This window comes from Pimephales promelas, chromosome 15 (assembly GCF_988280905.1).
Source record: "Pimephales promelas chromosome 15, fPimPro1.hap1.1, whole genome shotgun sequence".
In the NCBI taxonomy this organism is placed as follows: domain Eukaryota; kingdom Metazoa; phylum Chordata; class Actinopteri; order Cypriniformes; family Leuciscidae; genus Pimephales; species Pimephales promelas.
Genome location: NC_142783.1, coordinates 26,558,240 through 26,584,366, shown reverse-complemented (window position 1 = coordinate 26,584,366; position 26,127 = coordinate 26,558,240). Strand labels below are relative to the sequence as shown.

At 36.8% G+C, this 26,127-nt stretch overlaps 1 protein-coding gene across 2 annotated transcripts; it reads left to right on the top strand.

Annotated features, from left to right (window-relative positions):
• Positions 1 to 7,541: 7,541 nt before the first annotated feature.
• grhl1 (grainyhead-like transcription factor 1) lies at positions 7,542 to 25,176 on the top strand. Of its 2 annotated transcripts, none has more exons than XM_039668198.2 (15): positions 7,542 to 7,721; positions 10,198 to 10,384; positions 11,448 to 11,521; positions 12,128 to 12,476; positions 12,936 to 13,012; positions 13,310 to 13,466; positions 14,011 to 14,122; positions 14,628 to 14,722; positions 16,706 to 16,952; positions 17,063 to 17,193; positions 20,166 to 20,194; positions 20,456 to 20,541; positions 21,898 to 21,983; positions 23,303 to 23,367; positions 23,661 to 25,176. In XM_039668198.2, the coding sequence occupies exons 1-15, from the start codon at positions 7,702 to 7,704 to the stop codon at positions 23,773 to 23,775; spliced, it is 1,830 nt and encodes a 609-aa protein (XP_039524132.1). In that variant the 5' UTR covers positions 7,542 to 7,701; the 3' UTR covers positions 23,776 to 25,176. The 2 variants fall into 2 exon arrangements, with proteins under 2 accessions (XP_039524132.1, XP_039524143.1); XM_039668209.2 differs by lacking the exon at positions 7,542 to 7,721 and adding an exon at positions 7,790 to 8,191.
• The last annotated feature ends 951 nt before the right edge of the window (positions 25,177 to 26,127 follow it).

Genomic DNA, 26,127 nt, shown 5'->3' with positions numbered 1-26,127 from the left:
AATGGCTATTTTAAGCGCGCATACTTGGTCATAATGTAGCGGGTGCACAACGTGCTTTGATTCTCTCATCAACACAGATGCAGCAGTTTTTATTTTTGCAAATCATACATTATAACAAGGAAAAATATTAACACATGAGGGAAATCATTGCGGTGTACATGAAGATGAAAAAAACTTGTTACCCATTTTTAAGGCTAATTGTAGTACTAAAGGATCAGACCTGTTTGCCCAATAGTGGCAAGATCAGCCCATTCTTACCCCCAAGGCGTCACCTAACTGACGCCTTGGGAAGCATTTGACCATGCTTCAATATCTGACGCTTTAGGCGCCCTTTAACGTCAGTTAGATGATGCCCTAGGATCGCGTGTACCCTACCCCCACCCCAGACCTAAAACTAACCGCGTCCTCTAACTGACGCTTTCCTTTAGCGTCAGTTAGAGGACGCCGTAGGATCGCGTAATGTAAGTGACGCTAAAGGGCGCCTAAAACGTCAAATATTGATGGCATGATCAAAGGTGACGCCTTGGGGTGAGAATGCGTTGGCAAGATACATACAGGCTAATGTTTAACCGACGCTGATGTGCGAGGGTTTCTCCCATCCCCATACACCGTCACTTCTCTGTCTTTCACTGCCCTGACAAGAACGTCGGTCTCATCGGCTGTGAACGCTCCTGACGCACGCCTGGCAAACCCGCCGTTATAATAACAATCCGTAATGCAACATGCGCACCTGTTCTTAAAGGGTATGTTGGATGGCACTCTGATTTCATGTTACGCCCAAACCACACCTATGAATAATGAAACTACTCCAGACCAACCCCTTTTAGATTTGCGCCAGGCACAAGAGGCATTTATCCCGCCGGGAAAATAGCAACAGCGCCGGGACCCGCCCACAAAGTTACTTGCGCTTTGCGCTTTTACACTTGCGTTTCAGATCGTTAAAATAGGGCCCTAAGTCTTATTTCAATTAAGCTACTATCAATGTCACAGGTGAAAGTGGCATACCAACTAATTCAACATCTTAAAAGTGATTTTTCTGAGGCTTCGTTTGAGTGCTGGAACTAACTGGAATGCAGACAGTTTTGTTAATCAGCATTCCTGTTTGGTTCCTGTTGAAGCAACCAGTAAACATCAAACCTGAGTGACCCAGCATATTTACTATGATCACTCATGACATGTATTCAAAGGTTTTCATGAACTCAAACTTTCCTCATCCAATTCTTCCCAGATCAAACAATGTTCAATTCAATCAATTTAATATACTCTCACTGCATGAAAACAATTGTGTCATATTTATCCCAATGATTTCTTTTCATGAGACAAAGTTAATATTTCAACTGAGAACTATTGCGTCTTCTGAGACAATATACAATATGCAAAATATATGAACATATTAAATACAACTTTAAAACAAACTACACAAGTCTGACTGCTGTTTGCTTTAGTTATGAGTTTTGTCACTCTGCAATTACCTTGGTAAGAAAAAATAAAGGACAGTGTCATGCAGTTTGCAGTTTCCCTATGAGAATTATTTTTTTTTTTGAGGCTTTGTGTTTCTGCTTATCAAATGCCCCGGATGTCTTTTTCTTTTTCTTTTTTTCTTTTTTTTTCAGGATGGGCATGCTGAAGCATTGCTCTGTGCTTCAAGCATGTTTCAACCTGCATATTTTAACTGCTAGAATAAACACAAGGAAAGAAAATGATAAGTGAGTGAAACTTGTGGGGAAAGGGTCAGTTTTTCAGTCTTGACAGTTGCAACCTCAAGTCAATCAGGTGTCTTACAACATCTTCACAACGGACAACATCCCACCTGTTGCACAAATTAGCTATTTTACCAAACCTGGACAAAACTTTGAATATAACCACAAGTCAACATTTACTGTCAGCCTGCATGTTGTGACATGAAACTGAAGTTATCTATGTAAATTATAGGCCTATTGGTCATTATTTGGATTTCAAATAATAGCCTAGGCCTACTTCGAGAAAAAAAAAAAGTTTTGAGTTTTGTATGCCTCCAGATAGAAAGTCCAGCTGTAACAACTAGTCAGTGATGATCTGTTAGCTAAATTATTAAAAAAATAAATTAAAATACGAATCCACCGACGAGGACGCGGAATGCACAAAGGCTTAATTGTGAGAATTGAGATGTGTTGCTATAGTGACCGTCCAAGTAGCGGCTAATTCAAACTTAATATAGGCTACAGCATAGAAACACAAACGAATGTCACATAGACATTATTTTCATATAATTTAATATGACAATAAAAATACTGCAGAATATCGTAAGGTTATCACTTATTGAAATTAAGCGAAACAAACGGACAAATATTTACTTTCACGAGCAGTAACGTATTTGCGAGCTTGGAGAGGGAATGTTTTAAGTGAGAACATCAAGTTTAAAGCTTACAGGCTTCCGTAAGTCAACCGCCCGCATCATCTTAGTTCTGGGATATCAAAAACATACTGTATATGATAATAGCCTACACACACAAACATATAAACACAAACTTTTATGTTAGATGCATTAATCATGATTAATCAATTTAACAGCACTAATAGGCAAGTTATATATATATATATATATATAAATAATAATGTCAATTGAACTGAGGCTAGCAAGCCATTTTTAAATCCGCAAAAATAAGTCTGCTGATTTCCCAAAACCCGACCTTTCTGCTGACCTCAAGGATATATATCAGAAATGAAAGGACTGGGATAGAGGTTGGTGGGTTCATCATACGGGCCTACGCTACCCTCACCCTCTCGCTGTGTTTGCACTGTAAGCACAAAAGACAGCTTGATAACATCTTCCTAATAGTTTCTCCAAAACACCAGAGCTTATCCCAGCAACCTTCACCGCAAGTCTGTTTATTGGGAAAACGCAAAAAGCAGTTAGTTGTTTGGGTATGTCAATTTCAGCACATCATGGAGATCCTTCAGTATTTCTATTTTATTTACTTAACATTCCACTTTTGTCTCGAGGCAGTAGCTGGTCAATTGGGAATGAAGAGGAGAGCAGCCGTTACTGTGTGCAAATAGGATGTGGCTTGGATGTAATGAAGATCAGTAAACTACTTTATCGGAGAAACGCTAGACTCTAGATAATGCAGTCAGGATGAGTCCTGGCAAGTCTGAAAGGTGGTCTGCATTTGCATCTTATTACCCTCACATCCTGGTGCTCTTTATTGAGACTTATGACTGAAGTTGGCAAATAACTGTCAAGAGTATAGGAGTTAGGAGAGAGAACACAAACAGAAAGGAATCACGCACCACATCCTGAGGGAACTACAAATATACTCAAGCAAATCCATGATCTTAATCAATATAATTTCAGTGTATAATTTCAAAGTATTATATTTAAAAATATTTGTGTACATGTTTTATATTTTGTGTCATCCTATATATATATATATTCTCAAGAATATATATTTATTTTGTTATTATTTTTCAAACACTTCCTGCATGATCTTTACTGTCCTCATTTTCACTTGTGACCAAAATCTAGAGGGATACATAAGCTTGTGCTGAAGTTTACATACTCTGTTTGTCACTTAGCTCTATGCAAATGAACTCTTATTCAAGCAGATCTAATTCTGTTCAATTCTAGCGATGGGTATTATGACTGCTGTTACTGTACTTCCTTGTTGATGCTTTCAATATAATATAGTTTATTCCACATACAATATTCATTTAGTTCACAGATTACATGTTTACACAAGGAATCCATCTGACAAAAATGGTTAGATACTATCACATATAAATAAATACTACACATTTGCAGATCTATTTGAAACAACATAAAAAAAATAATTGTGTTTAAAACAAAAAACCTGATTGACTATAATTTTGCTCCAGGCTTTTAAGGATTTTCTTTGAATGCATAGTTTTGTAGGGTGTTCTTCAATGGGTGTTGGTTCAGTTGTTTTTCTATGAGCAAGACAATAAATCGTTATTAAGTTAGTTTCATGTCTAAAATCACGTCTCTTTATTGAGTACAAACAGGATTTTAGGACATTAGAGATTGCTCTTAATGAAAGAACTGCCAAGTACAATCTCTACTTTTATAAAATACAAATACAAAACGTATATACAGTGTATATATATCTATACTAAAAGCAAATTATAAATTGCATTTTAATATGTCTACAGTACACACATTATTACCATAATGCAAATAGTAATTAATTGCGATAATTATAATTAATCAGTGAGCGAATTTTGACACTGAGTCAGTAGGGCTGGAAGGGCAGCCGCTTTTGCATAGTTTGTGCTTGCCGTTTAAAAATCATTTGAAACGTAGAAAAAATTAATTAAACAAATTAATAATCAATTAAAAAGGAATTGATGTCTGCGTGAGGTATATGACAGGCAGGTATAGCACATCCTATAATTTAGCAGTTTAGTCAAAATTTTCTAATGAGACTTGATCGCTTTATATTATATGAACAGATTTAATTTAGTCTTTTATTCGCATATAAACACTGATCAGCGAACATAAACAAAAGCTCAACCGTACTTGCTTGCCGTGCGAGAACAAACCTCATTGGTTATGAGGAGGCTCATGAAAATGAAATTGGTTCTCACACGTCAAGCAAACTTGAACTTCCGTTTACCATAACTGATGTGTGAATTGATTAATAATTATATTAGAGGCAGACCGATTTATCGGCAGGCCGATATTATCGGCCGATATTAGGCATTTTCCAAACTATCGGTAGTTATAATGGCCGATAAATGAATATTTCAAAAACAAAATAAAAATGGACGAAACACGCTTCAACCATGTCATGAGTGTTGGAGTTGTATCCACCAGAGGGGACTCTACACCGTCCCTGTTGGCAATACTCGTGTATAACGCGACACACATCCTGCAACCGGCTGATCCAGGTTGCAGTTAGCTTATAAGGCAATGTAGGGACTAATTATTATTATATTTTTCAGAACTTTAATATATTTTGATGTTCCTCTGTTCTGTTGTCACAATAAAAGAAACAAGTTTCTTTTAAAAATGTATTATCATATTATTTTAGTTAAAACTAAAATACATTTCTGAAAAAAAAAAAAATATCGGCCGATATATCGGAATATCGGATTTTAAAACCAACAAATATTTGTATCGGTATCGGCCTTTTTCGGTCGGGCTCTAATTTATATGTGAATAAAAGACTAAATTCAATCTGTTCGTCATATAAAGTGACAATATAAATTTGGAATAAACCGCTCAATTCATGTAGATTAATTGTACAATCTCTTTACAAAGTTTTTGAATTGTCAAAGTGGTAGTTGCGTAGCTGTCAGTGGAGGGACAGAAAGATCTTTTATTTGTGTTCCCAAGACGATTGAACGTCTTATGGGTTTTGGACCCCAAAATACACGAGTGTAATCAATAACAGAATTTTAATTTTGGGGTACACTACCCCTTTAAGACCTGACGCACATGACGTGAATTGGACACGCATTCAATTTTCTCACAACTCTTTACGTTAATCTAAGACTTTTTAACTCATTTAAGAGTTTGATTATGAATATACTGACCAAAAATGGGCATTTTGACAGTTTTTTGTCAATTCAAGTGCGAAAGTGGCTACTATCTTATTACGCTTGAATGGTTTAAAATCACTTGCAAGTTTATTTCTCACAATTCTAATACTATAATGTGCAATTCTGAGAAAATTGCTATTCTTTTTTTCACAGAATTGCGAGTCTATATCTAGAGATTTTGACTTTATTTGGCGATTGCTAAGCACTTATTTCTTTTTTTTATTCCATGGCAGTAACAAGCTTCCATAAACGCTAGCCACAGGAGGGCAGATGTTAATGTTGTGTTAATAACATCAAATATTTTAATAATACAATATTTTACATTAATATGTTATCTATCTCAAAATGAACAAGCAGCACTAACTAAATTAGGTTTGACAGTTGCCTTTTGAATGACCATTCCACTTGCATATACACTAATAAGTTCCTGCTGTCAGCACACATTCAAGGCCATGCCAGCAAATATAAACAGTGTGCTCAAGCATGAGTCTCAGCATTAGGGTAAACAAACATTGCAGCAGAACATTGGAGCAGAAGTGTGTTGGTGGTGTGTGTATGGAGGGGGGGGAGTATAAACTAAAAACTGAATGATAGCATCTCTAAAGCCTTCTCTCACTAAGGGGAGTTGCTGTTTATCGTCTTATCCTTGTATCTTTTTTGGGAATTATCTCCACTTAACTGTCTAAACTCACTTAGCTTGTAGCGAGAACGACTCTCTACACTGATGATGGGGATATTAGTTATCCTTTAGAGTGAAAGCTGTCCCAGAAACTGACGGGGAAATGAGTTATCAAGTTGGGTCATTTGCATACTTAAAAAAAAAATGCAAATGTCTTGGAATTTAACAACAACAAGCAATTTATACATCTCCCTTTGGCTTTTGTAGCTTATTAAAGTCAAATTACATGCAAATAAACACAAATCAGTGTTTAGCTCATAAACAAACAAACAGATTATTCAGAAGATTAAGCCTGCTGTTCACATTTTGCTCAAAGTGTATTTCTTGTAGGCAACATTAGGGTTTAAATCAGTATAATTTTTCTCTTGTACATTTACATAATTAGCATGGAACCATTTTTTCAGTTAAAGAGCTCTAATCTTCAGTTTTGGGTTGGTGTGGGTGTTCACAGCAGTTTGAATTGGGCCGATCCTAATATGCTAAATTAACACAGCAAACTTAGTGTTGTATTGGCAACACCTAATATTGTTATGCATACAAATCACAGGAAACAAAAGGCACATGAATGCATGAATAGAAATGCTGTCAACCTGCTGCATAAGATTTACAACATGAAAACTAATTTTACAGCAAAATTACATCAATTGTTCAAATGTGTCTGTTACTCTCACTCTCAACAGTATACGCCTACAATTTAAGTGCAATTCTGTTACATTTGACTTTTTTATTTAGATTATTTTTGCTTATCTTCAGAAACCTAATACTTTATCAATAACTTTAACTACTAGTTTTTTAGGTTTTTCACCAAACTCAGTTTTTTTAGCATGCAGTAAGACAAACAGTTTAAACATTTCCATGATTAGTTCTGTGACACTTTCTTTTTTTAATGCAAATGTAGTCATACAGAAGTCTAAGCCATACAGATGGTTTAAAATGGTTTGTAATTGTATAATCCATTTATAAAAGTAATCTACAATTGTATTAAAAGTAAAAAAAAGTATCATTTATGTTCAATTTAAATCAGACATGTTAACAAAATGTAAATATTGTGTGTAAATTTACAGGTAAATTTAGCCCTGAACTATTTAAAGATCATTCAGGAATTAGTTTTTATTTAAAAATGTTGTTATGTGATTCTAAAATAATAATGAAAAAAAAAAAACAACAATATATACTGTATATCACTGCACCGTTAATTTCATCAGATTTTTTTAGGTTAAACAGGCAGGACCATAAGCAATGAGCATCATTGAATATTAAGCCCCTCCTCTCAGGTGTAATCCAATCCAGTGCCCTGTCACAGGTAAAACCGGCCCCAATTTCTCAGTATATCCAAAAAAGCGAGAAAAGCCAACAAAACCCGTTCTCATACAGGCAATTCTAACGCAGCCCTCATCCCATTCTGAAAGCTTTGCTCCATACAAGAAGAAGAAGGATCGGATTTACAGTACCAACTAGAAAGTCCAGTTCGACCATAAGAGATGTCACAGGATCATGACAAGTAAGTTCACCACTGTAGGTCCATAGTTTACCGAGGGATGATCAACAGAAAAGGATCCTATGATTGAAATATTACTCACTATTTACTGCTTAATTTGCTGGAACTGACAAAGTTTAGCTCGACTCGTCTCAGTAATTCTGGAAATGTGGCTTACCACGAGGAGTCTGTCTGACAGCCGAGAGCCGATTCCGCTACACAGTTGTGCTGTTTGGTCTCTTCAGTTCACCTGTCATGTTCAGACCTGCTCCGGGACAGGTGTATGCACCTGCCGCGGGAGTTACGAGCATAGCTCTCCGTTTGACAGATTTGCGTGTTATTTGTGTTTTTTTGTACGTTGATATTCCTGATTTGGAGTGAAATTACATCGAGTCTAAATGGGAAACTTGTGGAAGCTTGACCTTTTTGTAAGAATTTATTAAAAGGCTGCTTATGTAAATACAGCTGGAACCAACATCTGTGTTTTTGGAAAGGTAATAATTGGTGACACATATTGGCTGAAATTGTTAGGTTTTTAGATAATGTTGTATAATGATTATTTTTCATAATAATGTTATGGATTATATTATTTTATGATTGATCAAGTTCAATTTTGTCAAAGTTTGTTTTGTAAGAAGAGTTGATTGAAACAGCCAGCTTTCTAGGCGTTGGTAATTTCTTAGGAACAGTGTTTAAGCCTGTTGTACATTGTTTAAAGCATGCAAATCTAACGCGACCTTGTAGGAAAAGTTAGAGTTTTTTAATTCTCAGAATTGGTTCAACTGTTCTAAAGAACATCAGACACCAAAGTAAATCCCAAATATTTGCCCATTGGTGAGCTTTTCCACATGCAAACAGAACTTTGTTTGACGACCATCACCATAGTGTAAGAAATGTGAGACCTTGTATCTGTGAATCCTGAAGGGAAAACTCTCTTGTTTAGTGTTTGGAGTTTGGCGGCTGTGCCCACAAACACATCATTAGTAATTTTGCGCTAAGTCGCCTCTTTTGTTTTAGAAGTGGGATTGCGTGTCCACAAGGTTGTATTGTCCCAGGATAACGGATCTATCAGGTTGCAAAAGTAAAATCAAACAAGGAGAAAGAATGGTACAATTAGTTATCAAATTACCCATAATCCGCTTGCGTTAAACAATTCTGGATGCAAAGTTTTGTCATAGCAACTTAAATAGATTCATTCTATTATTAAAGGCTAATAGTAGTGTTGTGTGACAAGTAAACCAAGAGATACTAACCATCATCATGTTGAAGCCATTCCTAAATAAAATCGAAAAGGCATGAATACTCGAAAACTTCATCCTCTCGAAAAAATGTATGTGCTTAAACACAGTAGATTTAATTTTAAAAAGGTCACATGTATTTGATGGTAGAGTTCCCCACCTTAACCTCAGCCTTCTTGAGAAATTAACTCCACTTTTGCCTTTGTTTTATTCCTTAAAAAGCAATTCTGTGCTAAACTACTTCCTTCCGCCATGGATTTAATCCTCAAATTGAAAGTTTAACAGTTGAGCCCAAGCCTCAGTTACTAAAATGAAAACTAGCAATGAAGGAACGCTTCCTTTTAACAGTTAAGGGGATTCACCGTGAAGGGGATAAGGGGATTCATCTGGAGCAAGTCATTGATTAATTAGAGCAAAGATTGCCTGTTTGATAGATGCAACATGAATTATACCTTGTGTTTAAACACTGTCTACATAAGAGCCAGTGGCAAATTCCCGAAGGACTGGCTGAGATGTACATGAGCGATAAACAGCCGCTCACATTTCTAAAAACGTTGAAGCACATTTTTTAATCGGCAAATACATTCTTGCCTAAAAAACTCTTAAAACAACATTCTGTGACAAACAACAGTTGTATTTGTAAAATTATGTTGGGTTTGCTGGTCTGCCGTGACACTCACTATGAGAAAAACTGCAAGCGGAGTGATACAAACGGTGAAATGGTTCCTGTGGTGATAATATCGCATGGCTGGGAAGAGTCAGATTCAAAGGCCTGAACTAACTGTATAAATATTTCATAAGCACTGGACCAAAGTATATTCAATCTCCGTGAACCACCTTTGTCTAGAAAATAGATGATGGTACTCATGAGAATGACAGAATGATGACGAAAAAGGCCATAACCGGTTTTCTTAATGAACTTTGTCACAGTCAGTGAAAAGTCACCAGATCTCCTTCTGACACTTTACTGGCTGTCTTACTGGAAGAGCCAGTGAAACATGTTGTCAAACGGGAAGCTGCGGTCTTTGCAGAGATTTGTTGTTGGGCCCAGTTTTTGTCTCAGATCCTGAGATAAAGAAAGCCTTTCACAACAACGACCTGCTCTTCTGTCAACTTTAACACCAGCAATAACGCCAAAACATCTTCAGATTGTTGAAGCTCATCGTCCATTTTTTCGTTCCTTTTAACTGTTTTAAATGTTTCTAAGATTCATTTAGCTTTTAGTCTTGTACTGATGGCTCTTTCTGAACTGTTCCTCACAGTAAGCGGCCTGTGCTCGTGGTACAGAATGATCCGGCTTACAACCAGCGCCGGCCTTACACAAGTGAGGATGAGGCCTGGAAGTCGTTCCTGGAGAACCCTCTCACAGCCGCCACCAAGGCCATGATGAGCATTAATGGAGATGAGGACAGTGCCGCAGCTCTGGGTTTGCTATACGACTACTACAAGGTATATGAAGAAGATTAACTCCAAGAATAGTAATTAATAAAAGCATTTTGTAATGCACTTTTCTAAAACCCAAAGTACTACTAGCAAAATAAGCATTATATATGAACAAAATAAAATTAAATCACTGCAATATCTGGTTAAATAAGCAAACAAAAATACAAAGAATGATTTTATATTAATTTTAATTCATAAATTATTATCAGTTGCACTTTATTTTACAGTGTCCCTGTAACACATCTAACCATGTACTTAACAGGGTATTAACAGTAAATGATCATAATTACAAGCAACTAAACCAAACCTTAACCCTGATTAGTAAGCACATAGATTAATAATACTTACTCAGAACTGTAATTAAAAGGGCAATTCAAAATAAAGTGTAACTTTTTCAATTATTTAAAAGTTAGGTTTTCGTAATACACTCAAATCAAAATGTATTCATTTATTCGCTATTGTTTAGAAAATGGTTATTAAATATGACAAGAACTTGATATTTCACTGGTTTTGGCCATCCGTCTGTTAGAGTGTCTCGCAAATGAATTAGGTTGAGTCAGCTGTTAAATTTAACTTTACAATTAGATAATACCAATTTAGGTCAACCAATAACCAAGCAATGCTTAATTTTGTTCAGTCTGTGGTGTAATAATATCACATTATCAATTAAAGAAAAAACACTTAAGCAAAACAACATTAGGTCAAAGCATGTTTAACTGGTCTCATTGCATGAAGAATTTTTGAGTGTAATATCTCAGTTTACTTATTTTGCTATCCTCACTTACATAAATAAACTATAGTGTCCTGCACAAATATCACAAATTATATCTGGTGTCTGAATAATTTTTGGTTTAACTGTAACATCATTTCCATTTTAAAGAAGGAAGAAAGGAAAAACTAACCTTGTGTATATCAGTATGATTATTATTTGAGTTCTACTTAACTAAGGATGGATTTAATGATATCCGACATCTAAGTCTGTTAAATATGTTCACCGACAGATATAATGGGTAAAGCTGATGCTATTGGATGTGGTCAGACTAACGTAGAGTTTGTTTACTTTCCCCAGGTGCCACGGGATAAGAGAACAATATCCCAGCAAAAGACTGACGTCCTGGGCTCTGATGTGGATCCCAACAAAAGGTGAAGCTCTCATCAAAGATGCAATAATGAATGCTATTTTTTTCCCACACTGAGGAGATGAGACCCTTTTTTTAATTATTCTCTTTTAGGAATGCAATTACAGTCAATAATAATCTGTTAAAAAAAAGAATCGACGACCATTTATACGATTGATTTGATTGGTCTGTTTGACTTTATAGTAGCAAAAACGTGCACAAGCTAAACTGTTGCAAGCATAAGTGCACTTTATGTTAAAATCTTCAAATATCATGCGCATAGAGTTTAATGTTGCCATTCTGCCGTGCCAGTGTGCATTTCTTGCCTATTTTGATGTAAATTTAAAATTCTTCTCGAATAAGACGATATTTAGGGTGGGACTTGATTTTCTCCATTGAGAACTGATTGGATCGTTAGAGGGTTGTGGTTTGCTATTGCTATTATTTATAATAATGCCTGTGTTGATTTCATGGTGACTTTAATGAGCTTGTGATTCTCCCCAGCAAAAATATATTCTGTATTTTAATCTTGTTTAAAGCCTTACATGTTTACATTTCGCTTTAGACTAAGGTATGTGAATGTGCTTCTGCATGCTTGTAGGTTATTAAAATGTTATTACATTCTCAACAGGAACATGATGGCCCCTCTCCAAGAGACGTCAATGCCATCGGAGAACAGAATTCAGGTTCTGAAAGGAGTACCCCTAAACATTGTTCTTCCAGGGAACCAGCACACCCAGGACAAGAGAGGCCTTTTCCCCTCACCTGACACTACGGTGACGGTGTCCATCGCGGCTGTGCCAAACTACTCCGTGAAGACCGAGGGTTCATCCCACGGTTTCTCGGTCACGGTCCCCAACCCTCACTGCTCAGAACCAGACAGTCACACGGTGGGATTCGACCGTCAGCTCCCCCACAACCAGTTCAGCCCAAACACACAGCCACGCACCCCAGACTCGACCTTCCCAGAAAACTCAGACGTAAGTTCACACACATCTCCTGTCTCCCACCCTCAGACAATACTTCATTTACCTGGCGACTCTAAAGACATTGTTGGATTGAACCCCCTCCCTATTTTTATTTGAACATGCCAAAATAGCAGCTAGCATGTCATTATGCCATTGTCTCTCTTACACAATAAAGTGCTGTATTTTCCTCTCACATAATAGCCAGGTCCTTTTCTTTTCCTTTCTCTCTCTCTTGCCCGCTCTCATTCCCGCTCCCTCTCTCTACCTTCTCTTTAAACCTGGAGGGAGGATTTCCTTAGAAATGATAGTTCCACAAAAACCTTACACACACACAGGGAGCTGGGAGAGCCGTTTGTTGTTTTTTTTTCTTTGGCTTAGCAATCAGCTTTCTCTCACTGACTGAATGTGTGGCAGCGTGGTGCTTGTTTGCGCTAATGCCAGGCCCTCTCGCCCCTCTTTTGTGCGCTACAGGTGTTCTCGTTCCCAGGGGATCTCCAGTTACGCATGGTCTCGCAGGAAGACTACGGAACGTTTGACACAGTGTCAAGGTAAGCGAATGTTTGCTGCCAAAAACAAAACCCCAGAGAAAAACCTCATTCCCTTTAAGTGTCTCCCGGGGAGTCAGGAGGTTTTATCATCTGAGTGCGTGTGTGCAAACAGAATAGGGTCGCTGTTGGATCCTGACAGGTGCACATGGCCCATGGGCAAATGAAAGTGTACCTACAACAAATATGATGAGCTCTTCTGTGTAATAGCAAACAGGGAAATTGTCATGGGTGTAATTTGTCAGATGGTGCAAACGCAAATATGTATTACTGACCCCCTTTTTTGTGTTTTGTCGACAGTAATAATTTTGAATACATGTTAGAAGCCTCTAAGTCTCTGAGGCAGAAGTCTGGTGATGGCACAATGACGTACCTCAACAAGGGCCAGTTCTATCCCATCACCCTCAGGGAAACCGACAATGGCAAACTGATGCACGGCCCCATCTGTAAAGTCAGGGTAAGATCAGTATTAAAATAATAATTATTATTATTTTTTTTTTGTCCCAAACTGTATTTGGACACTTCATCTACACTTTAAAACAATTCACACACATTGGGCTTTCATGTCTTATGGGAACCTTTCATTAACATAATGATTTTTATACTGTACTAACTGTATTATATCACATATAACCGCAAACACAGCCCCAAACTTTCTGCATTTTTACATTTTCAAAAATGCATCATTTTATATGATTTATAAGCTGTTTCTGTTATTTCTGGTAAGGAATACCTGAACCACATACACACACTCACACACCAAAAATGGCTCTGAAAAAAAGGTTTCAACAAAAAGACCTATCATTTGTTTTGCAGATGCCACATATTCTAGTCTAATATAGTGACATTGCATACAGTAGATTACTGTAAGTGTCCAGATACTTTCCAATCAAATTTGTATATATTTAAGAGTGACTGAAGTGTGTTAATACTTTTTGGAGTGCTGAATGTTTGAGTGTGTACACTATAATGGAAAGCAGTAACACCGTGCTGTTTTTCAGAGTGTTGTGATGGTAGTGTTTGGAGAGGAGAAAACCAGAGATGACCAACTCAAGCACTGGAAATACTGGCACTCGAGACAGCACACGGCCAAACAGAGATGCATTGATATCGGTGAGGATGTCACTACACCTCTGATCTCACTGATCTTAGTCACACTTTCAAGTTTCTTTGGGTCCAGTGCAGTTCAGGGTGGAGTAACGACACAGACAGCAAACACAGACAAACTGGACGCAGGGAAGGGGGGCTGCAGGTGGGGACAAGACAATAGGTCAAGGGGAGAGCCATCAATGACACAACAAATAAAAGATGAACATTGTAAAGCTTGAAAGGGTACACAGCATTATCTTGCTTTCAATGAAAGTCGACTTCTGAGGGAAAAATACCTTTTGATACTTAATATCACATTACAAATTTGTTATAATGTTGCATCACAACAGTTTTTCCAGCAGCATATGTTGAATTGATTACATTTAACTATCTTGATTTGATCTAAAAAGTCTACTATAGTCAGTTCTACTTGTCTTATATCTGCAACTGAGATTTAAAAATATGATTTCCAAAATCATTTGCCAATTCTCAAAATGCTCATTAATCAAGCTCCTCTTGTCTCCCACAGCGGACTACAAAGAAAGTTTCAACACCATCAGCAATATTGAGGAGATTTCATATAACGCCATTTCATTCACATGGGACATCAGTGAGGAAGCAAAGGTAAAGACATTTTGGGCACTTCATTATTTCTAATCAATAAACAACATTATTGGTGTTTGATTCACCTCTTGATATCTAAAGAAATTAATATGAGATTGGTGAAAACGGCTTTCTGTTGAAAGGCTTTAGACTGAGGCTAAAGGTGAATATTTGCTAAATTTCCTTCTGTTAGAATTCTTGGTATGTGTTTTATGTATTTTAAATAGACACAACCTTTTAGGAAAAGCATGACTGACATGAAGATTTACACTCAAAATAAACCTGATGCTCAATACATGTACACAAACAAAGGATTTATTCAGGATCCACAAACAAAGTGTGCTGTGACCCATAAGAAAAATCCTAAGAAAGTGTGAAGAAGAAGGGACTACTATGTTCTCAGATCATTAGGTTTGACAGCCCTATTTTGTGCGAAACTGATGTGTTAATGAGGAGACGCACCCAACAATAGGGTTAAGAATGAGGAAACATTAACGGGGGAGCAGTGAGCACTGTGACAGGAAGGCTGATGGAATCCTGTTCGACGAGTGTGTCCAGACTGGTCGGGTTAAACCCGTCACCAAGTGACGAACAGATTTTGGTTAAAATCTTCTACCTCTGTCTGATTAGTTTGGATTTTCCATCTGTGTTCTCGAAGTCGAAGGATCAAAGCAGGCTGTTAAAGGAATAGTCACGCACATGTGTGTATTGATATAATTATAAGTAAACAATTCATAGTTTAAAGAATGAAATTGAGTATTTTGAAGTGTTATCCTATAACCAGGATGCAGATCATAAGATAGACCTGCGCTGTAGGATACTCATCCGTGTGCTCAGTCTACAGTGTCTAACACTGTTGGCAGTGTTGTATGTGGGCGTGGTTTGGATTCTGTGCACTTGGGTGAGAACCAGAAAGAGAGAGAGATCAGGGCAAAACACTAATGTGTGTTGGAAAAGGATGGCTGGAATGTTCTTGTGGCGCGCCCTAGAGGACTTTTTGAGAAAGTACAGGCATTTAGTGAATGCTTGTGCAAATATTTGATTAGCGTAGTTGAATGCCCATTTGTTTGTAATTCTCATTTTGTCTCTGGTCTTTTGTTAATAATCCATTATTACGTAAGATGCTCTATTGTCATTGGATAAAGTTAAGTAAATTTTGCTTTGGTGATACAGCGGTAGGAATAAACAGATGATGATCGAGAGTTATACATATACACAACAGATCAAAAGTTTGGGGTCGGTATGATTTTTTTTTAATAAAGAAATTGATATTTTTATTCAGCAAGGACATATTGAGTTGATCAAAGTTACGGTAAAGATGTTTACATTGTTACAAAAAAAAGTTTTTCTAATAAATGCTGTTCTTTTAAACTTTCTATTTATAAAAGAATTCTGGATTTTTTTTAATCATGGTTTCCAACAAAAGATATTAAAAAGCACAACTGTTTCCATCACTGATGATAATAATAAGAAATGTAAAAAAGTTTTTTGAGCACTAAAACAGACTGAATTAATGGCAATAAAAATAAAGTGATAAATTTTATTTTATTACATTTATTTATAATTTGCATTATTAATACATTTACATTGTAATCATATTTCTCATTAATATAGATAGATAGATGGCATGACACTCTGGTGTTCCCATTTCACCTCTCACAAACGTTTTAGAGCATTGACAGAAAACAGAATTTATAAGTTCAAAACAAACACACACTAATTAAAGTTAGACTAAAGACTAAAAAGATCAAGTATAACATTTGTCAATTGCATTCAGTGCATTTTGAGGTTTTCTCTTGGTTCTAATCTCTTTTACTTTACTGCACTTTTTTGTTGAAAATGTAAGAATAAATTATTTTAACCAGTCTGAAATTTTGTTCAGTGTGCAGTTAGCTTTTTGAGGACGCAAAAAGGACGCAACGTTCTCTATTTCCAAGGATTGATTTGTAACAAATGATGCAACAAACATTGCAACATTAATTGTTCCCTCTCTTCTTTCCACAGATCTTTATCTCAGTGAATTGTCTGAGCACTGACTTCTCCTCTCAGAAGGGAGTGAAGGGCCTACCGCTCAACCTACAGATCGACACCTACAGCTACAACAACCGCAGCAATAAACCCATCCACCGCGCATACTGCCAGATTAAGGTCTTCTGCGACAAGGGTGCAGAACGCAAAATCCGTGATGAGGAGAGGAAACAGTCCCGCAGGAAGAGCAAGGGCCCTGACATTAACGCTGCTCTGGGAAACTGTAAGCACATTGTTTACCTATTTCAACTGACCCGATACTTTCGTTGAAAATGTAAGTCTGAGCTCAGAAGAGACTTGCTTTTCACTCTATTCTTGCCCCATTTTTCTCAGTTGGGCCAGATGTCAAGGGGCCCCTCATGCACAAACGCAGCGACATCACTGTCTTCAAGACAATGACAGAATACGAGACGCAGCCTGTCCTTTTTATCCCCGACATCCACTTCTCCACCTTCCAGCGTCATGTGAGTACCAATCCTTAACATTGTGTGTAAAACGTTTTTTTTTAGTTTTTTTTTGCACATAAGATATATAATAAATATCATTACAATGTTTCAGATTTATAGACCGCAAAAAGGGGCAAGATTATGATATTCTCAGCTTTCGGCAGCTATTCGGCAGACTTATGAAACTCAAATGCTCTGTGCTCTATTGGTGTACAGGTACAGTGTGTGTTATGTCACATTGCATGTGAGCACTGGTGATAAGATACAAAGATAGGAGAATGGACGATAATGTAGGCCTACGTTTTTGCAGCATGTGAGCACAATCATAGTTTAGAATGATTTTGACCTCATTAACTCCAGTTTTTGCACGACCCCGTATCTTATCTGTTAGGTTTAGCCTCAATGGTCCAATCAGAGAACAATGAATGACACCAGAATGCCGGTGCGAGAATGGGGTGATTGGCAAAAACACACAGGGCAAATTAGCTTTTGTTTAAACAGTTTAGGACATTTCCTCATATGAAGAAAACTGCTTTACGTGTTTACATGAACTTATACAATACGGGTTATTAAACACAAACAGTGTAAAATGCATGAAAACGCACTCAGTGGCTTGGAACGGAAAGATTGTTGACAGATCAGTCAGTCAGTCAATTAATCAAATAAGAATTAAAAGATATTCCTTTTTTATTTTGTGTCCCAGTGATGAACGTAAAAAAAAATAAGCATTATAAATACATTATATAATTACTATTTATTAATTGACTATGTTATTTATTAATAAATTATAAATAATAAAAAAAATATTATAATTAATTATTATATGGGCTATTTGAAAAATGAACCTCTTATTTTTCTTGTCAATCTTTTTTTTTTTATCATTTTATCATTTAGTGAATTTTTAATTTTGTTTTTGAATTTAAAATTTTATTTCCAATTAAGAAAATTAGCAACCTGACACTGCAATGTTTTTCCAACCTAGTAAAATGCCCTTAGTGGTGTTAACAAAATGATTTTTTTAATTTTAAAATTTGTGGTCTCTTGCAAAAACGATTAATGATCTAAATGTAAGTACCACTATGACGAAGCCCCTAACAGAATTATTCTATTTTCCCTATTATCCTCCACATATAAGTGACTTTGCATAAAAGCACATCGACATCCTTTCAGTGCTTTTTATTGCATGCGAGAGCACAGACTACTGGAACATTTCGCAGAAATAGCAGATTTTCGTTGGGTCACGGTGACCGGAATGATGCAGTCAGTTGGAAGGAATATAGTCGTTTCTCACAGTTATAAAATCTGGCATTTATGGCATGGGTTTGGCTGTTATCTGAAAGTTCTTTGCAAGGCATCACATCTTAAGCCAACACACACTTTCTTAACAAATAAAAACATGCCTAATTTGTCCTGCCAGCTTTATTCAGAGTACCATTCAGGTTACCAAATACCATAAACATCAATGGTACCCATCACATGTCTTTTAACTTTAAGGTTCTCAGACCTGGAAGTTATTTATTTTATTTTTTTTAATAATTTCAGTTTCTTGGTAGAACGCTTCCTTTAACTTCACTCTCCACCTTTGCTCACAAACCTGTTCACCCATATGGCAAAAATCACATGACTCCCCGTTCTGTTGGAAAGCAAATGTTAGACACTGTCCTTAAACATGACCTTTGATCATCAGTAGTTGTGTGACATTGATGCCCAGAGTGTATCTAGAGCCAAAAATAAACCTTCTGGCTATTTACTTTTCACTAAATCACACAAAATGAACAAGAAATGTGAACTTTGCCATACTTTTTTAGTGTCACACAAATGAAGCAAGTTTAGAGCCACGGAAGGATGTTAAGTGCTTTTATGTGCTTATGCAATGTTGACATGTTCTGAATGATCTGTTTTATGCTCTGGGGGTCTGACAGCTTTTGTATTGAGTTTACATTGCAGTATGCAGGAATAAAAACATATACAACTAAAAGATTACATAAATAAAAACAAAGTTGGTCTGAATTTTACGAGTGCATCATTATCATCACAAGTAGGTTAAAATGTTTTAGCAATTGTTAATGGTTAAACCCATTGGGTCTTCAGCAGGGCGACTGTGGTGGTCCTGCAGGGTTATACAGTAGTTTCATCTCAAACTGATTTTTGTGGCATAAAATAAAGAATTTTAGAAGCTGAAAGTTCAGCTGAATGTTTAATTTTACACCTACATTAAACTATATTAAGTAAAATTAAAATGTAACATTTTAAAGACTTTCCAATGTAAGCTTCATGTAAATATCCTGTACACTATTGTTCAAAAGTTTGGGGTATTGAAATAAGTCTCTTGTGCTCATCAAAGCTGCTTTTATGTGATTAAATATACAGTAAAAACAGTAATATTTTAAAAATATTATTACAATTCAAATGTATTCCTCTGATGCACAGCTGAAATTTCAGTCTTGAGTGTCACATTATCCTTTAGAAAAAAAAAAAGTTAATTTGGTGCTCAAATAACATTTCTTATTATCAATGTTGAAAGCATTTGGGATGAATAATATTTTTGTGGAAACTGATAAAAATTTTTTCAGGATTCTTTGATTAAAGTTGAAATGGGATTTTTTTTTAGGAATGTTAAAGTATTTGCTGACACTTTTGATCATGTTAATGAGTCCTTAAAAAAAGAATACTGTCACAGTATGTTAGCAAACGGGAAAACTGGATCAAAAAGAAAAAAATAGCAATTGAACACAATGAAAACTAAGATGGTTAAAAACCCCCAAAAGAGTTCAACTGGGGAGGGAGGGTGGGCTGGACACTCTGAAGGGGTGGCAGGCTAGGAAGCCTCAAGGGTCACACCAGTAATGCCAGGGAGGTACCAGCAAATATGTAACTAGGCTCCGAAATATATTCTGAAATATTGAAGGTTTTTGTTAACGAATGGTAAATTAACTGTTAAAAGGGCTCTATATTTTTTGTTAATGCTGTATTGTCTTTTCTCATTATAGCCTTTCTCACAGGAGGACTCAGAGGAGGGGTAAGTTTCTGTCTCCTATCTTCTTTGAGCTCATTTATGTTGGGAATGCTTGTTCGAGACAGAGTAGGGTTCAAAATGTGCATTATAGAGCAAACAGCCTTTAGCTTTTCCCTGGAGTGTAGCTTTTCTAGGAAATGTGCAGGTGCTGTTTGTGTAATTGGCAATGATGTACTCGCCTCCTTTTTTCGATTGGGATGGTGGTTTTCTCAGAACTACACTCATCTCCCTCCTCACTTTTCCTCTTTCCCTCATGTTCTTCAGCTCAGCTATGAAGAGATTACCTTATTCTGAGGAGGAGTTTGGATCACCTCCCAATAAGCTGGCAAGGATGGATGAGCCCAAAAGAGGTGTGTTTTAACTGGAACTGCGTTGTATGTGATTAGGTGGATGAGACAGATCTTTGGGTATTTCTGTGTTTATTTCAGTATTGTTTGCACTGCAGTATTAGTGCTGTTATGGTGCAATGCCATTTGGTTGCTTGCGAGTAACCGCACACAAAAACACTGTAATTCAAAACACATTTGCTCTGTTTCAAAACCTAGTGTGCTGCCTATGGTGGATATCTTATAAGATGCCTTGTTTTAGACATATTCAAAGGCAGGATTACATGTATCCTTCATGGAATAGGCAATCCCATAATGCACTGCAACAAGTTCAGTAAAAAAATCAAGATGGTGAATGATTGATTTTAAGTATACTTTGCAACTGAAAAGTATCAATAAAATATAATAACATTCAATAAAATGTAATTGTAAAAAATATAATACAAATAAATGTTCAAATATTTCATTTGGATTATTTTGCCCAGTATTTGTCAATATCAAATTGTATTGGAACCAATTGCATGTGAGTGGCACTACTTATGTGACATGCATAGTCACTCTACCAAGTGTTCCAAATCGTCACTTATGAGGTTCCATGATGCTAGGATGTTGCTTTAGAAGCCAGTTGCCTATATAGGTAGTAGGTAGGTACTAGTAAGGTAGCTGACTATAGGTTTTGGAACAGAGCTAATTATAGACCATGGGGTCTCAGCGTTTCAAAGGCAAACACTGCTGCTTCGGTCACTTCAACAAAGGATGTAGAACCAAATATCTGTGGGATCCGGTAAAAAAATTATGGAAATTTGCAGGTCATTGGAGGCTGCTAGCCCTCCCAACATGATTCCTTTCCTCCCTCTCCTTGTCTCCAGCTTGTTTGCCCGTTAAATAGCAGTCATGGTCAGCCATGTGTGGGTTTGTGTGGATGTTTGTATCTATCTATAAAAAAAAATACTCTTGCCAAAGGAGACACGTCAGCTTTGGAATTGGATCTAATGTTTGTAATCTGTGTACTCCGGACTGTCCACATTACTGAAAGTCCCTTGGTGTAAGCACAGTGTTCCCAGTAATGGTTTGGGATGCTGCCCAGTTCTTCTGGGGTTTTTGGGTGAGAGGGGAGAGGGGGGGCGGCACCGGTCGGACTTTATAGACATCAGCAGAAACCATTACTACAGGGATCACCAAGTGAAATACAAAGTCATTAAAGGCATGCATTAGAAAAACATATCAAATCACCTGCCACATGAAAGTCTTGGCAAAGGACTTTGACTTTACTTTGGTTTATTTTGGTTAGCAAATCTGACCACACGTTTAAGAAAACTGGGCTTGCAGTTTGTGCATGAGTGACCATATATAACTGACCTCATTTTTCTGCCTTTGCAGTTTTGCTGTATGTGCGCAAAGAGACAGAAGAAGTGTTTGATGCTCTCATGCTGAAAACTCCTACTGTAAAAGGCCTAGTGGAAGCGGTGAGTTCACTTCTCTTTCCCCAAATGTCCTCATTCAACATTATTAGTGCAGTCTGCTAAGGCACATAGGAATTTGGAATTAGAAATTTGAACATACATTCCCATAATGAATTGCGATGAGCTCTGTGGAAAAAATATATCCAAAATGGAGGACTTTGAAAGCTATCCATTAAATAGTATAATTGAATATTGTTAAATATATTATCAAATAATAACAATAATTGGTTTGAACCAAGCCAGATATTTTGAGAATGCCTGCTCTATTGAAATCAATTTCTGATCAAGCCAAATCATGCTTGTTAGAGGACATGTGCTGTCATGTTTTGAAACAATCATACATACATAATTTTCTCCCGGATGAGAAGTTAACTAAAACCCCCAAGAGTACCTTAGCAAATAACACTGCCCTGCTGTCCATACACAACACTCAAACATCATGGTGCTTTGTTTTAATTCAGGCAGGCACGAACCACTCACATTTCTTCAGGATATCTAAATCTAATTTAACTAATACAATTCTAATGTTAAAGGACATGGCCACAGAAAGAATGGAGAACATTGAACGTTGTAACCGTATCATTTTGTTTCGTGATGCATCCTTTAATTGCACCACAAATAGACAAAAACACACACAAACACTGTTTCCAAGAGAGCTCCCTCCCTAAAATCATACGTCATACAACTACAGCGACGTTTCTAATGCAGCACAGCACCTACCAGAGAAATTGAGCAAAAAAGAAAAGAAAAACAGGGCCAGAGAAGTGCAGTAACTGCATGTGGTCAATGCAGAGTCCCTGAAATAAGAGCCTGAAGCAGGGTGATTTAATGGGCACTTTGAGTTACATAGCAAGAGATTGACTGTCAACAGGCCGTCTGCATTAAAACATAGCAGGAGGTCAGCATGTGAATCACACTGCCTTAAAAACACAACCAGCTAATAAAAACAAAAGCTGGCATGGGCTATACAGTGTCCTGCGACAGGTATAAGAAAGTGTGCGTGTTTTTGTGTGGTGTGCGTAACAGAATGCTTTCCAAGGTTGGGGGTTTGAGAGAACATTAAGGCGAACCATTTGTATCCCGAAATAAGATGAACTTTGATACTAGTTGGCTTGAAAAATGACTTGGGTCTACAAATGTTCCATTTAAGAAGTACATGGGTTGCATTACCATGAATTACTGCACAAATACTTCATACTTATTGTGCTGAGTTGCTTAAAATGATCCATTGCTATGTAAATAACAATAACATGCATGTCAGATAGACACAGTAATGTAAAGTTTTACTTATGGCCCCTGCTAATGGATCTCCTATCCACCAGATTTCAGAGAAATATGAAGTTCCTCTTGAGAAGATGGGAAAAGTCTTCAAGAAATGCAAGAAAGGGTAAGGCACACAGATTTCTTTAAACTTTGGCTATAAATCGATTACAGCATAAAGAGTATGTATGTATTACATTCATTATCTATCATTAATATATTATTTTAATAAAAAAATATTTATATTATTAAATATTCTATATATATGGTTATATTTGGTACATCCAATTTTTGCATATTACTGGGATATTGGATGTTTATTAGTACTTATAAAACATATATTATTGCCTTATTCTGTCATTGGATCATTCTGTGGTTAAAACTAAACCATAGTGTCCCACCATCTCTGCTTCATTTCAGGATCATGGTAAACATGGATGATAACATCGTCAAGCACTATTCCAACGAAGACACCTTCCAGATCCAGATGGAGGAAATGGGAGGAATGATTAAGCTTACACTGACAGAGATTTGAGAGTTATTTTCGAGTCATCCTTCAGACTGGTTTACACAAGTCCACAGACCATTCCTCCTACTCTATTTGGATACCAGAGATCCCTCAGCAACTCGCTGTCATCTTTTAGAATAATCTGATGAACAGTTTTCACGTGACCAAGTGTATGAGCCTTAAGTACTTGTGAATTTAGAGTGAAATAATGTAGAGTAAGTGTTTCTTCCAAACACCTTAAAGGTTTTGAGCCATATTTTCTAATTTTTCTGAGTATAAGCGAACAGCTGCGGATTTTTACTATTTCTCATTCTTTTTGTGACTCTGAAAGAGATCACAATAACAATTTACTCTTCATTTTCCTGTTTAAAGTCATAGCACTGGAGACGCTAATCTCTAATAAGGACAAATGAACAGGGTGTTACTTCTGTAGTAAAATGGGTTTGGGGGGATCCTATTTGCTTCACTGTATTGATACAAATACCCTGAGCAGTATTTAGAAAGTACAGTATATTAATCTTTGCTCAGCAACTCCGTGAGGTGCGGTGCCACAAGCACTGTATGTATGAGCACATTATGATTTATAAATGTAATGGAACAACCCTTTTTTTAACCAACAATGGTCATTTCCCCAATTCCGAATATGAACAAATACGGTCCATACTTCAGGCCCTCTGATTAATCCTTCAGGAGGTATTTTCAAAATGTGATCCATAAAGAATCAGTATAAACTTCCTTTTTTAACAACAACAAAAAAAAAAAAACAATGCAGATTGATAAACATTATGCTGTATTGTTGGTGAATGGACTGCAATGCTCTTCACATTTATAATATAACAAAAATTTGCGATCAGTTCTAATGTAATTCATGATTACCAGAGTTCCTGTAGCTACTGCTATATCAGTTTTGCTCAAAAACTTAGATGTATGTATCTTTGAAAATCAGCAAGTAAGTAGTATTACATTTATCTTATTTGGTTACCCAGTAACCATTATATGATGCCCCATACACTGCTGTTACTTTGAGAGGAGAACATATTCATCCTTTCTGTTGTCGTTGATGAAATGTACAGGTTTAAAATCATTTTGGAAAAGCTTCTAAATGTTGTCTTAAAAACTGATATTGTCTTTTTTTATCATTTATTATGTATATATTTATTACTGGGATGGGATTTTTTTTATAACTATAGCAAAGAGTCAGTTTTCTAATTATCTTTTTAAAAATTTAAATGAAATCATTCTAAATGATCTATTTATGCAAATGGGATTTTTTAGTTTGTTATTAATGTCTGATTTGGTTTTAATGTGCATATTTAAGTGCTCTTATATGCAATTTTCCTTCACTGAACTGTTAGTCAGATATGTTTCCTTTTGTATCAAATACACATCTTAAGCTCCAATAAAAGCCACTTGGGACTGTGTATTTTATTTGGCTGTCTGTGTGTTCTGTGGTTTTCAGCTAGCTGTATCCAAAGTAGTTGTCATGGAAACAGGCTGTGCTCCAATAGCCCATCTGTCTGGTGGACAGGAAGTGGCCGGCTAAATAGACTGTCTTGAATCAGAAGTGGCCTCAAATACCCCCTCAGCCTCAGTTTACCTCCTTTTAGTTCCTTCTTGGAAAAAATATTCAGTCTTCATCAGGGAGGAACCAAATACACACACACACACACACACACACACACACAATAATAATAATTTAACATCACTAACAATATTTTGGAATGAGACCTCTACAATACTCTGAAATATGAGTGGTTATATTTGTGAAAAGATCTTAGTGACTTTGACAAGGGCCAAATAGTGATTGCTAGACAATTCTAGCAATCCAAAACGGGAAGTTTTGAGGGGTGTTCCCAGTGGTTAGTACCAAGCAAAACTGATGCAATGACGGACAACCAGGGTCATGGGCACCACATGGGGAGCAAAGACTAGCCTGTCTAGTCTTATCACACAGAAGAGCTACTGTAGCTCAAATTACTGAAAAACGTTATGCTGCCCATGATAGAAAGGTGTCAAAACACATTGCATCACAGTTTGCTGTGTATGGGGCTGAGTAGCCTCTGATCAGTCCGAATGCGCATGATATCCCTTGTCCACCGCCAAAAGCATATACAATCGGCATGCAAGCATTAGATTCAGAACTGGACCATGGAGCAATGGAATAAGGTTGCCTGATCTGAGGTATCACATTATCTTTCAGATCGTTTATCTGGGGAAGGGATGGCAGCAGGGTGCACTATGGGAAGACAAGCCGACAGAGGCAGTGTGATGCTCTGGCCAATGGCCTGATAGGAAACCTTGGGTCTTGGCATTCGTGTGGATGTTACTTTGACACGTACCTAAAGATTGTTGGTGTTCCCTAAAGGCAGTGGCTCTTTT

Bases quoted from the DNA above. Each gene is read 5' to 3' on its own strand.
- grhl1 (XM_039668198.2), top strand. From the start codon at position 7,702: ATGTCACAGGATCATGACAA. The intron at 7,722-10,197 runs GTAAGTTCACCA...TGTTCCTCACAG, and splicing joins ATGTCACAGGATCATGACAA to TAAGCGGCCTGTGCTCGTGG. The intron at 21,984-23,302 runs GTGAGTTCACTT...CCTATCCACCAG, and splicing joins TAAAAGGCCTAGTGGAAGCG to ATTTCAGAGAAATATGAAGT.